The 14,945-nt window shown below is 39.4% G+C and overlaps 1 protein-coding gene across 1 annotated transcript in view; it reads right to left on the reverse strand.

The window, feature by feature from the left end:
* LOC108697176 (ankyrin-3) overlaps positions 1-14,945 on the reverse strand; it is a 197,712-nt gene that overhangs the window by 81,534 nt on the left and 101,233 nt on the right. Inside the window, exons 13-23 of the mRNA XM_041570861.1 lie at positions 13,916-14,014; positions 12,526-12,723; positions 12,326-12,424; positions 10,767-10,865; positions 8,528-8,725; positions 8,293-8,391; positions 6,958-7,056; positions 6,364-6,462; positions 5,867-5,962; positions 3,812-3,887; positions 2,518-2,580 (exon numbers count right to left, since the gene is read on the reverse strand). Of these exons, the coding sequence (XP_041426795.1) occupies positions 2,518-2,580; positions 3,812-3,887; positions 5,867-5,962; positions 6,364-6,462; positions 6,958-7,056; positions 8,293-8,391; positions 8,528-8,725; positions 10,767-10,865; positions 12,326-12,424; positions 12,526-12,723; positions 13,916-14,014 (1,225 nt within the window). The remainder of the gene's footprint in view (positions 1-2,517; positions 2,581-3,811; positions 3,888-5,866; positions 5,963-6,363; positions 6,463-6,957; positions 7,057-8,292; positions 8,392-8,527; positions 8,726-10,766; positions 10,866-12,325; positions 12,425-12,525; positions 12,724-13,915; positions 14,015-14,945) is intronic.

Raw genomic sequence — 14,945 nt, forward strand, 5'->3', positions numbered from 1 at the left:
CCAGTCTGACCACCAAGTAGTCAAGGAAGTTGTCAGGAGAGAGAAAGAGGCTGCTCTGATGTTCTTCTGCTTAGGAAAAAAAAATTACAAAACTTTTCTCAAATTTTTCCTAAGCAGAAGAACATCAGAGAAGCCTCTTTCTCTCTCCTGACAACTTCCTTGACTACTTGGTGGTCAGACTGGTGGGAAACTGACCAGCAGGTGGCGCTGTTGTAACAAAATTCATTCATATTAACAGTACATGTATCCCTTAATATCTTGGAATTAAAAGAAAATAAATAATGAAAGTAAATGACAAAAGTTCTTAGAATAGCCCCCTCATCAGTTTTACAGTCACTTATTTTAAAGGTTTACTTATCCGTTAATCCTCTTCTCTCTGGCCTTCCACTAACAACCCTGCAGTTTTCCCCAGCACAATAAAAGCTACATGGGAAGATGCATTGGTTAATGGGTGCCAGCGTCCCATGTTGGTGCAGAGGTCGGGGCTCAGCACATACACATATTCACACGGGGAGATTTTATACTACATGCAAATTCCAGGGAGTGTCCTGGAATCACCCCAAGTAGTACCCCGACCTGCTGAGCACAACAGGAGGACCATTCCATAAGTGCCTCTATTCTGTCCGTATCGGTGCTCATTCCGCTGCAGTGAGTTCGCTGTAAATCTGATGCAAAACCAGTATCAGTCACAAAGTTGAAGTTCCGCTGCAGGGGTTGGATATTCCAACAATACAATGAACCTAAACACACTTGGAAATCTACAAAGGCATTTATGCAGAGAGACAAGTACAATATTCTGGAATATATTTATAAAATACACAAAAGCCATGAATATCCTGTAAATTATATCCTTATAAACGGTGAGTTCTGATGTCATCAGTTATAAACGGTGAGTTCTGATGTCATTTCTGTCACATGACTCATTGAAACTTGTGTATTATAATAAATAAAGTATTAGAAGTTACCTCGGAGTTCCATGACCAATATAAAAACACTCGGCCTTCGGCCTCGTACTTTTATATGGTCATGAACTCCTCGGTAACTTATAATATCCTTATATTTTACAAGAGGGGGTACTTTATTCACTATATAATACACACCATTGAAGGGACAAGGGAAGTACTAATAAATAAACACCCTACAGTAATAGTTAGGTAACTCCAGGCAATTGTAATTGTCCCAGCACATCAGAGACCCCTTTGTAGACAACCAGATACTTCTGCAGTTCTGTCCCCTTTTTGGCAGCCCTGCATGCTGGGAATTGTAGTTTCACAGTTGGGTTATTGTTTTCTCTTTCCCTTGCTAGCTTAGCGTTTCACTGAATATTTATTTATTTATTCTCAATAAAGTATTGTAATATCCCTTTCCAGGAAGACTTGCAACTGTACATAGAGTGAATTGTTCTGAGGGATTCCAGCGCGGGTGGGTAATAACCGGACTCATTGTAATGGGATGGCAAGCAGCAAGTGAATTCAATGGTTGTGCAGTTAGGATTAGAAACGCCGTTAATTTAGTTAATTGGGGACAATAAGGCACATGTTTAGACTGTAAGAAAAAATAGACTCTGTTATGTAAAGTATGGAACTTGGAGCTCCAAAATACAAGCTGGAGGCTTAAGTCTTTATCCACAGTAAAATCATTGTATCGTTCCCATCATGTGCTGATTTTTAGGGATATATTTTTCCTTGTTTTTTTTTTTACAATTTTACCTGTCATAACTAACACTGCATCGCATTAAAGGGATTCTGTCATGATTTTTATGGTGTCGATTTTATTTCTAAATTACATTGTTTACACTACAAATAATTCACTCTAGAATATAAAAATGTCATTCCTGAACTAACAAGTGACTAAAGTTTATCAGAGCACAAGTCACATGACCGGGGGCAGCTGGGAAACTGACAATATGTCTAGCCCCACGTCAGATTTCAAAATTAAATATAAAAGAAGTCTGTTTGCTCTTTTGGGAGATGGATTTCAGTGCAGAATATTGCTGGAGCAGCACTATTAACTGATTCATTTTGGAAAAAATATTTTTTTCCCCATGACAGTATCCCTTTAAATTCCACTAAAAGGTTTTAGACTTCTGCTCGATCCCCGAGCTGACGTGTGCTTATGTCAACAGTCACACAATTTCTTGGCAGCCAAGACCAACATGTGATTGGCTGTTTAACGCCTGATATATCTTGCCTTGACTGATGAGCTAATTTAATTTAATTACAAAGTTTGTACCAGAAGTAGTAGTTATAGCAACTAACCGAACAGCAGACCAGCTCCAGTGGAGCAATATTCACAGATGATGAGCAATGGAGCGAATAGAAGTAACTGAGACCCACAGCAAAGTCCTCTTAGGGCCTCTTCTAGACTTCGGGATTGATACATTTTTCATGAACATAAATTTAAACTGCTTCGGTCAGTAGGTCTTTGGGTCCCCTACACCTAAGCCTCCATGATTTGAGGACTTTTCTCTTGTACTTTAGAGCTCAAAGTTACCACGGAACAAATACTTTTCTTTACCTTCGTCCCCATCTGACATATACTCTGCGTCACTCACAATTTCTGGGACACTGGCTCTATGAGCTGCACAGTTTAATGAACAGAAGTTGGAGAGAACAGAAGTACAACAGAACTATCATTTTCTGACACATTATTGACTATTTACAGCACAAGAGAGAAGCTCCCAGAACTCTTACGAGCTTCAGGATTATGGAAACCTCAAAAGGTCCCCTGCTTTAACATGTCTCCTGCAATTAAAGGAGAAGGAAAGGCATTGTACACTAGGGGGTGCCAAATGTTACGCACCCCAAGTGATTGTATTTACTTACCTGAAACCCCAGGCTGGTGCTCCTATCAGCAGAAAACTGCACCGGCCCGGGGTTATACCAGTGAGCACCACAGATCGATCCTCTTCCGACTTCTTTTTTCTTTGTATTTCCCGGGGAAAACGCATGCGCAGTCGAACTAAATAGCCGACTTTTTAGTTAAAGTTGGGCTTTTCATTCTACTGCGCATTTGCAGCTGCATGAAGAAGAAGGAAAACAGAAGAGGATCGCTCCATGGTGCTCACTGGTATAACCCGAGCCCGGTGCAGTTTTCTGCTGATAGGAGCACCGGCCCAGGGTTTCAGGAAAGTCAATAGAATCACTTAGGGGTGCCTAACATTTGGCACCCCCAAGCGCCAGAATGGAAGGCATGATACCAGTTTTTTGTTACCAATAAGACTATTAACCAGACATCCAATCAGGGTAAGCTTTTAGCCAATCTTCATTCTCGTTTTGTTAAAAAAAAAAAAAATTAAATAAATTATTTTTTAAAATAAAATCTCTCCAGCCAACATTTAAGGGCATATTTACCAAGGGTCGATTTTCGAATGGGAGTTTTTTTTGAACTCCCATAACTTGAAATTCGAATAAAAAAAAACCAACCGAAATTTATAAAAAAAGGTTGTTTTTTTTTGCTGATGAATAGGCCATTTTCGTTTGAATTTGAATTGTACAAACTGAAGTAACAACGTATTCGATCAAATTAGATTACTTTAAAAAAAAACGTAGAATTTTCAAAGTCCACCAATTGACTCAAAATAGGTTCTAGAAAGGTCCTTCATAGGCTAAAACAGCAAATCGTCAGGTTTTAGATGGCGAATGGTCGAAGTTGAGTTGAGACAGTACAGAATTTTCTTCAAATTCAAATCGAATTTAGACAAAAAAAGTGCTCGAAATTCTTATTTTTTTACTTTGAATTTTCATTTCAACCCTTGATACATTTGCCCTTTAGATAAGCGCTAGGAAGGAAATGGGTTCACTCCAAATACCTTCATCATCCGACATGTCCAGAACTTCATTCATCGTTTCCGGAACATTCATTTTATGTTTCTCAGTCACCAGCTGCTGGAAAATGAAAACAAAAAAAAAATGCCGATTATGTTAGATCTTGTGGGCATTAGAAAAAATTTTTTACAAATAGGGATGGGCGAAATTGACCCTTTTCGTTTCGCCAAAAATACGCCACGGGCGAAATGTCGCCAACAGCCATTAAAATCTATGGGCGTCAAAACGATTTTGATGCGCGGCAAATTTTTTTTTAGTCGCACTCCGCCATACAAGTCTATGGGTGTCATTTCTGCGGCGAAACAAGGCGAAAAAATTCACCCATCCCTAGTTACAAATGCAGAAATATGACGTTCTCTGAGGATATAAACACATGCGACTTGTACTTGTTCTCTGCCGAGTGATTATTATCATTGATTATTTTGGGGACTCCAGGTACATTTCTATTCACAAAATATACAATTTATTTAATTTTTTTTGTGCAGCTCTAGATTAAAGTCAGGGATGCCAAAAGGCTTATATTGGTTTAAACTGGATATTACGTTGCTGGTAAAATGATGATGTGGCCAGTTAAAGGATTTGTAAGGAAGGATAATAATACATTTAAAGAACTGCAATTAAGGAAACTAATATGATGTCACAAAGCTGTTAGTGACTCCACCAACCAACTGCAAATCGTTTAACTTCAAGAATCATAAATTACAAGAAACGTAGGAATGCACCGAACACAGGATTTGTTTTGGGATTCAGCCTTTTTCTAGCAGGATTCAGATTTGGCCAAATCCTTGTACCTGGGTGAACTGCATCCGAATCCTAATTTGCATAAGTAAATTAGTGGTGGGATGGGAAATCACGTGACTTTTCATCACAAAGGTAAAAAAAAAAAAGTTTTTCCACTTTTTCCTTTACTGCCCCTTCGGTTCAGTATTCGGCCAAATTTTTCACGAAGGATTCTGAGATACGGCCGAATCCCAAATTGTGGATTGGGTGCATCCCTATAATAAAGTAATGATTGGCGGCAAAGTTATTTTGCAGAACAGCGAAAAGCAATTGCAGGCCCTTCGGACATTACCAAATAATGCACACACACATATATATACAGCTTGGAATATTGGCACTCACGAAAAACAGGGTCCTTTGGCGCCTGAGTGCTGGTTTCGGAAAATCCAAATTGTATATCGAGGAAAAAAATGCACTGCTCAGGACTTATAACAATTGAAAAAAAAAATTTTTATTGGCACATACTGACGTTTCGGCTGCTGCTGCTGAGAAAGGCAGTCGAAACGTCAGTATGTGCCAATAAATTCTTTTTTCTTTTCGATTGTTATAAGTCCTGAGCAGTGCGTTTTTTTCCTCGATATATATATATATATATATATATATATATATATATATATATATATATATATATATATATATATATATATATATATATATATATATATATATATATATATATATATATATATATATATATATATATATATAATTTCCCATGTTTTAGATTAGAACCTGCCAGACAAATTTTAATGGCTACATATGTATCTTTACACAGGTATATTTCTAGCCTACTGGGTTTATTTAATGTTTAACAACACCAATTAGGACCGCTCCAACTCACCACCACTTCGCTGCTTCCCTTTGAAGTCGGGTGCTCAGTCCGCAGTGTCCCCACTGCCGCAAATGTATACACCAACAGATGAACGGCACTCCGATAAAAAACAGGCTTTTTATTACTGGGCAATGTGGAAATACATAGGCCTATGTATTTCCACATTGCCCAGTAATAAAAAGCCTGTTTTTTATCGGAGTGCCGTTCATCTGTTGGTGTATACATTATTTAATGTTTACATGATTTTCTAGTAGATTTAAGGTATGAAGATCCAAATTATGGAAAGATCCGTGATCCAGAAAATGCCAGGTCGGAGCATTCTGCAGAACAGGTCCCATGCCTGTATCTATTTTTAATTGTATTTAGTAAAAGTGACTGCCGCTCAATACCACAATATGACAGAAACGTGAAATATAAAGTCACTTACCACTGTGGTTAAGGTTTCCTCTGTTACAACTTTCAGGGTGTCAACGACGGAGATATATCCGAGTCGGCGGGCGATTGCCAGGGCTGTGTTGCCGTTCTATAGGAAACGCAATAATGAGAAGGAAACGCCAATGATAACAGATATACAATAATAATGATAATATAGTTAGTACCAGGATGCACTGCTTCCTAGTAAATTTACAACCACAAATTTTGACTAAACCACCCAAAATGTGACCATTGTGGGTTATGCTGTAGGATAAAATCAAATATATCCTGCTGAGAATATCATATCAATGACAGGCTGCATACATGGGCACTATCTAAGGGCATAAAAGCTGCTCCTGTATTTCACAGTTACTGGTTCAGTATCCAACCTATGCAGTCTGTTTGGTGATGCCTAAACACCAACACCGCCGGCCTTTCAGCAGTGGCCCTAATTCAGCCTAAAAAAAAAAATTAAAATTCAGTTTATATTCCCTAAAACATGGAACTTACCACAGTGACTTCATTAGGAGATGCGCCATGTTGAAGCAAAACATTAATAATATGTGTTTGGCCTTGCTGAGCTGCTTGATGCAGAGGTGTGTATCCATTCTATAAAGCAAAATATAGTGATACATATGTACTTACTTTATCTGTCAAAGGATCAGTAACAATTTTTTTTCAAAAAAAATTCGTTAGTATAGAACGAAAAAAAAAAACACAAAGACAAATGAAACTTTTAAATCGCCAAGTCTTTATTAAGAAATAACCTCACCGAAACTTCTCTTTAGAAAAGGCGACACGGGGACGATCCATCATGCGGCGCTCGATTTCTCCTCCCTGGCTATCTCCTATAAGGAAAGCAGGGAGGAGAAATCGAGCGCCGCACATTGGATTGCCGAATCGTCTTTATCGAAGAGGAGCGCAAGCGGAGTTTGGGTCAGTTATTTCTTAATAAAGACTTAGCGATTTATAGGTTTAATTTGTCCTTGTGGTTTTTTTTTTTACGTTCTATACTAACGAATTATATTTAAAAAAAAAAAATTGATGTTACTGGTCCTTTAATGAAATCAAATGGACAATGGAGTGTGGAAGAAATATATATACCTTGGTTTTGGCATTCACTTTAGATCCATGCTGAAGCAAGAAGGTTACCATTTTGATGTTTCCATAGTGACTTGCCACGTGTAAAGGGGTATAGCCCATCTGCCATAGGATAGAAGAGAAAGTATAAGCAATTCATCCAGTCAAGAGACTTTCCAGCTGGTGTTCAATTGTGCTTCAATGTACCATTTGGTTGCTGTTGGGTGTCAGATATTCATTGACAGTTAGTTATATCTTATAGGGGGGCTACTTTTGTCTAGAAGATGAATTAGAGCTCACTCAAATAACTGATTCCAGTACAAACGCCATAGACGCAAAGATTTGATCGTACGAATTGAAATTTTCGGGCCGTGTGTGGAGTCGTTCAGACAATCGGACAGGTTAGAAAATTCCTGTCGGCTACTGATAATAATAGCGAGTATTGCCGATCTGCCAATATCAGTGGGAGACTACTTTATTTGATCTGAATGGTTAGTGGCAGGTCTGGAGATGGCACCAAACAATCGTTCATCCGATATGAAGGTAAATCTACACGTCTATGGCCAGCTTTAATCTGCACTTGTGACAAGCCTCAGACTTTTTCTTGTTTCCACATACAATGACAAACTAGAGACTTATTGCCAATAGTACGATTTGCTAGTTTTGTCGGCCATAACTTTCAGGGGCAGAACATCGGCTGATCTGTTCTTTTACTACTTTATTTGATCTGAATGGTTAGTGGCAGGTTCGGGAGATGGGGAAGTCCGATCATTCGAGGATTTGAACGATCGGATCTTTGCATCTATGGCCAGCTTTAAATGGCACAGCTAAGAAGGGTTAGCTGAAGAATTACAAGCAAAACCATAAACATTAAAATATAATTTTTTTCCAAAAACTCAGCATCTCCTATTGTACAAAACACCGCAATATTAGTTATGATGGTGAGAAATAGAATGGGTTTATTTTAACAGGGCTGTAGGGTTAATTATATGGTGCCGAACTGTGTGCTTGCTGCTCAATTATTAACAGCATCCAGTCTCCTGGCTCTTTGATACAGTTTCCTTGCCCTCGGCACAGTTCTATTCAATCAATAGTCTAAAATGATCATATTCAAATGGCAACTAGTGATGGGCGAATTAATTTGCCAGGTGCGAATTCGCGGTGAATTCCCACGATTCACTGCCGGCGAATAAATTCGCAAAACCGCCGTGAAAATTCGCCGGTGTCAAAAAATGGACACTGGTGCAATTTTGCCAAAAACGGACGCCGGCATCAAAAACAAGACGCTGGCGCAGTTTCAGCCTGTAAGCCAGAATACTTTGATGGCATATTTTGTATTTTAGAACAAATAACAGGTACCTTTGTTATTCCGTCAATAACAGCCCCCTGATTGGCCAGAACCTCCGCCACATTAACTCTGTCTTCTTGTGCAGCCAGATGAAGAGGAGTGAGTCCACTCTGCAAACCAAAAACAGTTTTCTGTTACCACAAGTAATATAAAATTATATGAAGTTGGACAGCAGCCATGTTGCTATCCCCGGGGTACCCAGTGCTGCACAAATCTCTCAACCAATCAGGGTAGGTATCTTCCTACCTTGTTGCTGACATTGACGTTGGCATTCCGAGTGAGAAGCAAGGATACCATGTCTACATTGCCTTCTTGTGCCGCTAGATGTACTGGCGATATTCCTTGCTTGGTAATGACGTTGGCATCTGCTCCATATTCCAGCAAGGTAGTAGCGATGTCCATCTGGTTCTTCTTTGCGGCAATGTGCAGTGGGGTGTAGCCGTTCTATAGCCAGAGAAATGCTTTGTTGAGAAATGATGTAGAGGTACAAATGGATAAACATCCACTTTACTCATTAGACACAAACTCAGAATCATTTATGGAGTGCAGTCTACCTTCGAGTTCACTCCAGTACCTGTTGGAGATCACATTTCGTTCCTGTAGCTGTTGATGCCATTAAAGGAATTGTTCAGTGTAAAAATAAAAAGTGGGTAAATATATAGGCTGTGCAAAATAATTCTAAAATAGTCAGCCAAAAATGTAATGTATAAAGGCTGGAGTGACTGGATGTCTAACATAATAGCCAGAACACTACTTCCTGCTTTTCAGCTCTCTTGGTTTCCACTGACTTGAGGGGGGGCCACATGGGTCATATCTGTTGCTTTTGAATCTGAGCTGAATGCTGAGGATCAATTACAAACTCACTGAACAGTTATGTCCCATGTGGCCCCCCTTATAGTCACTGACTAACTCAGAGTTAGAGAGCTGAAAAGCAGGAAGTAGTGTTCTGGCTATTATGTTACACATCCAGTCACTCCAGTCTTTATACATTACATTTTTGCCTAACTAACTATATTAGAAACATGTTTTATTTTGCACAGCCTGTCTATTTACCCAGTTTTTATTTTTACACTGGACAATTGCTTTCATATAGTTGGTTGAGACAAAAGTGCAAAAACCCCTCATATTTTTCATGCATTGCTTTGTGGATTGGATTCTACCCTAACAAGAAACACATGTTTCTCATAGAACTTCTATAATAGAACACAAGGAGCTTTGCCTTGCTTTAAATACAGAGCTGTCTTAATTTATCAGTACTTTATTCAGAGGGGACTTGTGATGGGCATCATGTAGGTGTCCCTTGGAATGTCACTCAGATATGAAGACCAGGGAGCAGCAGGAAAGCCTTATACTTACCTCCTGCCTATGGCAAGTGTTAAGAACAGGGCTGCCTTGTATCTGACAGTCAATTATTTTTAATTGATTGCAATAAGAATAATACTAAGGGGAGAAATGTTTGCGCATTTTCCCCCAAGGTCAACAGTTAATGAGCCCATAAGTGGCTGAAGCTTTAGAGGAGGAGACCCCCATATACTGACACTATAGAATGCTGGGGTGCAGCAGAAGATAATTGGGTTATACTCTTCGGAAGCAAAATGATGGGGGCAAAGTGCAGTAGCAAATGGGAAATATCACCAGACAGCCAAATTGGCATTTCATTTTTGGAAAGGTCAGGCTAGAGACTCCAGAGGCCAAATGAGATCTCGATGGCCCACGGCCGAGCTTTTAGCTCTCATTGATGTCATATGAATCGTATCCTCTAATTAGTTATAACATGAATGGGTTGATTGGTCACGTGTATTGTATGCAAAACGTGGGCATTGGCCACTAAGAATAAGCCCTTTATATCAGCAGAGAAAGGAAAGAGAAAGTACATTTGGGGCCACATCCTCCAAACAATTTTAAAGGGGAACTAGGAGGTTTTCAACTCTATGCACCTCTACCTAGGACCTCCTGCCCCTCAATAACCACATCACTGGAACTTCAAAAAAAAAACCTGGGATTGGCAGTACCTTTTCACTACAAGCAGGGTTGCACAGCAGGGTTGGAAGCCACCATCATTGACATCCAGTTTTTAGGTTTCTGGCTGTTGCTGAGCAGAAGCAAGAGCACTGGAAGCCAATTTGGTTCTGGTTTTCAGTACAAATTCTCCTGGTCATTGAATTGCACCAGGGAACCTAAAAACCAGATGTGAAAAGACCAAAGATGGCAGCTGCCAACCCTTCTGAGCTGAATGGTCAGATATACAGGTAGAAACAATAGAATTCTACCTGTATCTGAGGATTCAGCATTAACAATGGCCAATGTTCGGATGCCTTCAAAGGCCAACCCAATCGACCAACATCCAATGTCTCCCACCATACACAGACCAAATATCAGACTAAACTGTATTTTGTACAATATTATTAATCTGTCTATGGCCATCTTACGGCAGATATTGCTTCTATCAAATTCAGATGTAGTTTGTGTCCTGGTGTTATCATACCTTTGCTGCTCCATGTGGAGAGGCTCCTTTATCCAAGAGCAATAGCGCCACCTTCTGGTTATCGTAATGTGCAGCCACATGCAGTGGAGTTAGACCACTCTATAAACACATGCAGAGATACTTAATGTTAATCGGGTGCTCAGTCTTACATAGGGGCCGGTAAACGATTACCGGTGCCAATTAAATTGCTTTAGTTATTTATCTTTATATTGGTAAGGAATAGAGATTTTTGGGAACATGGTCAGCTGTGAAATGTGCATGTTAATATACAAATGAAAAAACTCCCATGAACTCATTTTAATAAAATCAAATTTTTTTTTAACTCTGACGAATAAAATCGACCTGAAAACCTGAATCGTATTAGATTCGAATGTAAAAGACTTTTCTCCAAAAAAAACCCTCAAATGACAGGAAGGCTGCAAACAACTCAAGATTGACCCCTGGACCTCTCTCATTGACTTAAACAGAAATTCGACAGGTTTTAGGTGGTGAATAGTCAGAGTTCTTAAAGGGCCAGAGTATGATAAAGGGCCAGAGTATGATAAATCTCGAAAATCTAATTCGATCTTTTTAAAAAAAACTCGAATCGAATTTGAATAACTCTCTAGTCTAATTTTACAGTTTTGACCATAAAAAAAAAAACTCAAAAATTTAAATTTTGAATTTGAATTTTCAATTCAACCCTTTATAAATCTGCCCCTTATTCAACTGCTGAATAGCTGAAGTCCCGAAGCGGGGAAAAGACCCAAAGTCACGAAAACACTCAAAATTGAAGTCCTGAAGCAGCAAAAAGACCAAAAGTCACGAAAACTAATGTAATTGAAGTCCTGAAGCGGCAAAAAGACCCGAAATCAAGAAAACTGACAAAATTGAAGTCCTGAAGCAGCAAAAAGACCCAAAGTCACGAAAACTGACTAAATTGAAGTCCTGACGCGACGAAAAGACCCAAAGTCACGAAAACAGCAGAAATGTTAAGAAAAGTCAAGAAAACAGATGAAATGAAGTCCTGAAGCGGTAAAAAGACCCAAAGACACGAAAGTAGCCGAAGTTGAAGTCCTGTTCAATTCTACTGAATACCAATGAGTGTGTGTTTTTTTTAATCCCCTGGCCAGTATTTTAATACTCTATAGGCCCCTGCCACCTATGTTTTTTAAAAAAATATTCTCTGTGGCCCCAATTATATCAATTATATAAGGGGGGCCCTGGTCACCAATTATTTTTTTTTAACTTGTAGGGGGGGCCTGGTTTTTAAAAAAACTTTTATGGGGGGCCCTGGCCATTATTAGCTTTTTGTAACTTGTGTGTGGGGGGGGGGGTTACCTTTTTTAGCGCTGATGTCTGTGTGGTCTTTTAACTGTGTGGAGTTGGTGGGATCTGGGGTGGGGCTTGGGGGCTGGGGTGGGCAGGGCCCACGGGGCCCAAAAATACAATTTCAGCAATAGGCCTTTAGTATTAGCATAACCAGAGACACATGAAGTGACCCACTGGCTACTGGAGGAGCAGAAAATTTGAGGGTCATTCCCAAGAAACAAAACCAGAAACAATTTTGCGACACCCACCTTGCCGGCAGCATCCGTGGACGCATTCTTCTGCAGGAGAAGTTTCACTACTTCCAGCTTCCCGTACTTGGAAGCCACATGGAGTGGAGTGAATCCTTTCTATAAAATGAACACAGATGCACAATTTGACTGCACTCAGCCGGCCACAAAGTTTGCCCCATGTGCAAAAAATAAATAACGAATACTCTTAGTACTAGTACCTTAGTAAGTATTCCCAAGGAAGCTCCATGCTCCAGTAGAACGGAAGCCACATCATCGTGTCCTTCTCTACAAGAGAGATGCAGAGGAGTGTACCCCGAGGTAGTGGCCGCATCAGGAGAAGCTCCTTGCTTGACCAACTGCTGGACTATAACAGCTTTCCCCAGCCGAGCGGCTATGTGCAGCGGAGTTTGGTCATCCTGGGAAAAAATAAAAAATAAAAAGTCATCAAAATTAAAAATTATCTTCAGGAGTGAAAACAAAACAATTCCACTGCCAATAATGAGCTGCCAAATGGTCACAACTAGGGATGCACCGAATCCATTATTTTGGATTCGGCCAAACCCCTGAATCCTTCGTGAAAGATTCGGCCGAATACCGAACCCTAATTTGCATATGCAAATTAGGACTCGGATTCGGTTCAGCTGAGCAGAAGGATTCGGCCGAATCCGAATCCTGCTGAAAAAGGCCAAATCCTGGATTCGGTGCATCCCTAGTCACAAATGGAGATCAATTTGAAGTGAAAAACAATCTCAAAAATTAACTTTTTTTTTTTTTTTTTGAAAATAGTAAATTCAAAGACTGAAAAATAATTTTGATTTTAAAAAAAAACCTGCTCAAAAAGATGAAATAAAATATCTCAATAAAAAAGGAACAGCCACTATGTTGATACAGAAACTTAACACAATTTCAACATCCTTTTTTTTTCCAGTTTTTTTCATACAAGTAAATTGATGGCTGGAAAAACAAACTACGTATCTGCGGCTGATTTATGACTTACACACAGTTTTATTGACTGTCATTTTTTTATTTTTTTTTGATAAGGTTAAAGGGCAAGTATCATGTAGCTGCATGCTCTTTTATGGAATTCCTTTCCTACTCCTAATACAAAATAAGTTACACAGTCTGAAGCAGCAAATGGTGCTTTTTTCCCCACATTTCTCTTAGTTTTGCCTTACTTTATAAAAATGTCTTACAAGTACATCATTGTAATGTACGAGTGGCTAACACTAACATGGCATCCATCCTTAAAGGAATTGTTCAGAATAAAATAAAAACTGGGTAAATAGGCTGTGCAAAATAATCAAAATTTCCGGACAGCCTGATCGACGAGCCGACTGATATCCAAGTCTTCTGCCGATATCGGTCGGCTCGTTTCCCACCATACACACACACATATATTATACAATATTATCGTCGCGTCTATGGCCACCTTTAATGTACAGGATCTGACACTAAAGTACAAGGTTCCCTGAACCACCAGACTGGTTGCAAGTAGCACACAGACCCGGGTGCTCTAGAAGGACGACCAAGTAGAGCCAACCTTTAAGATCTTTTTGCATGCCCCTCACAGTTTAACTCCATAACATAGAAACAACATGAAGCACTTACCTTGGCTTTTGCCTCTACCTGAGCTCCATTCTGTAGAAGGTACCGAACGACTTCAGATTGTCCGGCTCTTGCCGCCATATGCAATGCAGTTTCTCCTCTCTAGAGAAAACATGAGGACAATAGGATTATACAGCCAAGGTCAGGGGAAATGTTTCCGTACATATATTTTAATATTACAGTATATCATAGGGGCAACGAGGGGAGCTCAGTGGTCAGCACTACTCCCTTAGAGCTGGTCCAATTCTGGGCTGGGCACTCTATGCAAGGATTTTGTTGGTACAACAGGTACTTGATAAGAATAAAAACAGGGTGTGTGACTGTCATAGGGACCTTCGAGTGTAAAGCTGGGGCTTGCTTTCATATTCACCAGAAAACAGATAATAGCGGGACTTCCTTACCCATAAATAAATACAACTTTTCCACTTAAGGGAGTTTAAGTATTTTATCGAATGGCCAATTATAAGCAACTTTTCAATTGGTCTTCACTATTTATTTAATAGTTTTTTTTTAATTATTTGCATTCTTCTTCTCTTTCCAACTTTCAAATGAGGGTCACTGGCCCCATATAAAAAACAAATGCTCTGTAAGGCTACAAAATGCTTTGTTATTGCTACTTTTTATTACTCATCTTTCTATCCAGGCCCTCTCCTGTTCATATTCCAGGCGTTTATTTATGCATGGATGCTAGGGTAATTTGGGACCCTAGCAAAAAGATTGCCTAAATTGCCTACTGGAGAGCTGCTGAATAAAAAGCCAAATAACTCAAAAACCGCAAATAATAAAAAATTAAAACTAATTGCAAATTGTCGCAGAATATCTCTTTCTAAATCATGCTAAACGTTAATCTAAAGGTGAACAACCCCTTTAACATAAATCCCACTTGAGGGTTAAGTCAATCGATTATGTACTTGTTCCATGACATGGGCAGATGAGTATACCCAGAGCCAGGCCAAGAGGCCATGGTAGACAAAGACCAGTAGGCATGGTAAGTGTAAGGACCACCAGTGTAATGGTCTTAAACAGTGAAAAT

The sequence above is a fragment of the Xenopus laevis genome, chromosome 7S (assembly GCF_017654675.1).
Source record: "Xenopus laevis strain J_2021 chromosome 7S, Xenopus_laevis_v10.1, whole genome shotgun sequence".
Classification (NCBI taxonomy): Eukaryota; Metazoa; Chordata; class Amphibia; order Anura; family Pipidae; genus Xenopus; species Xenopus laevis.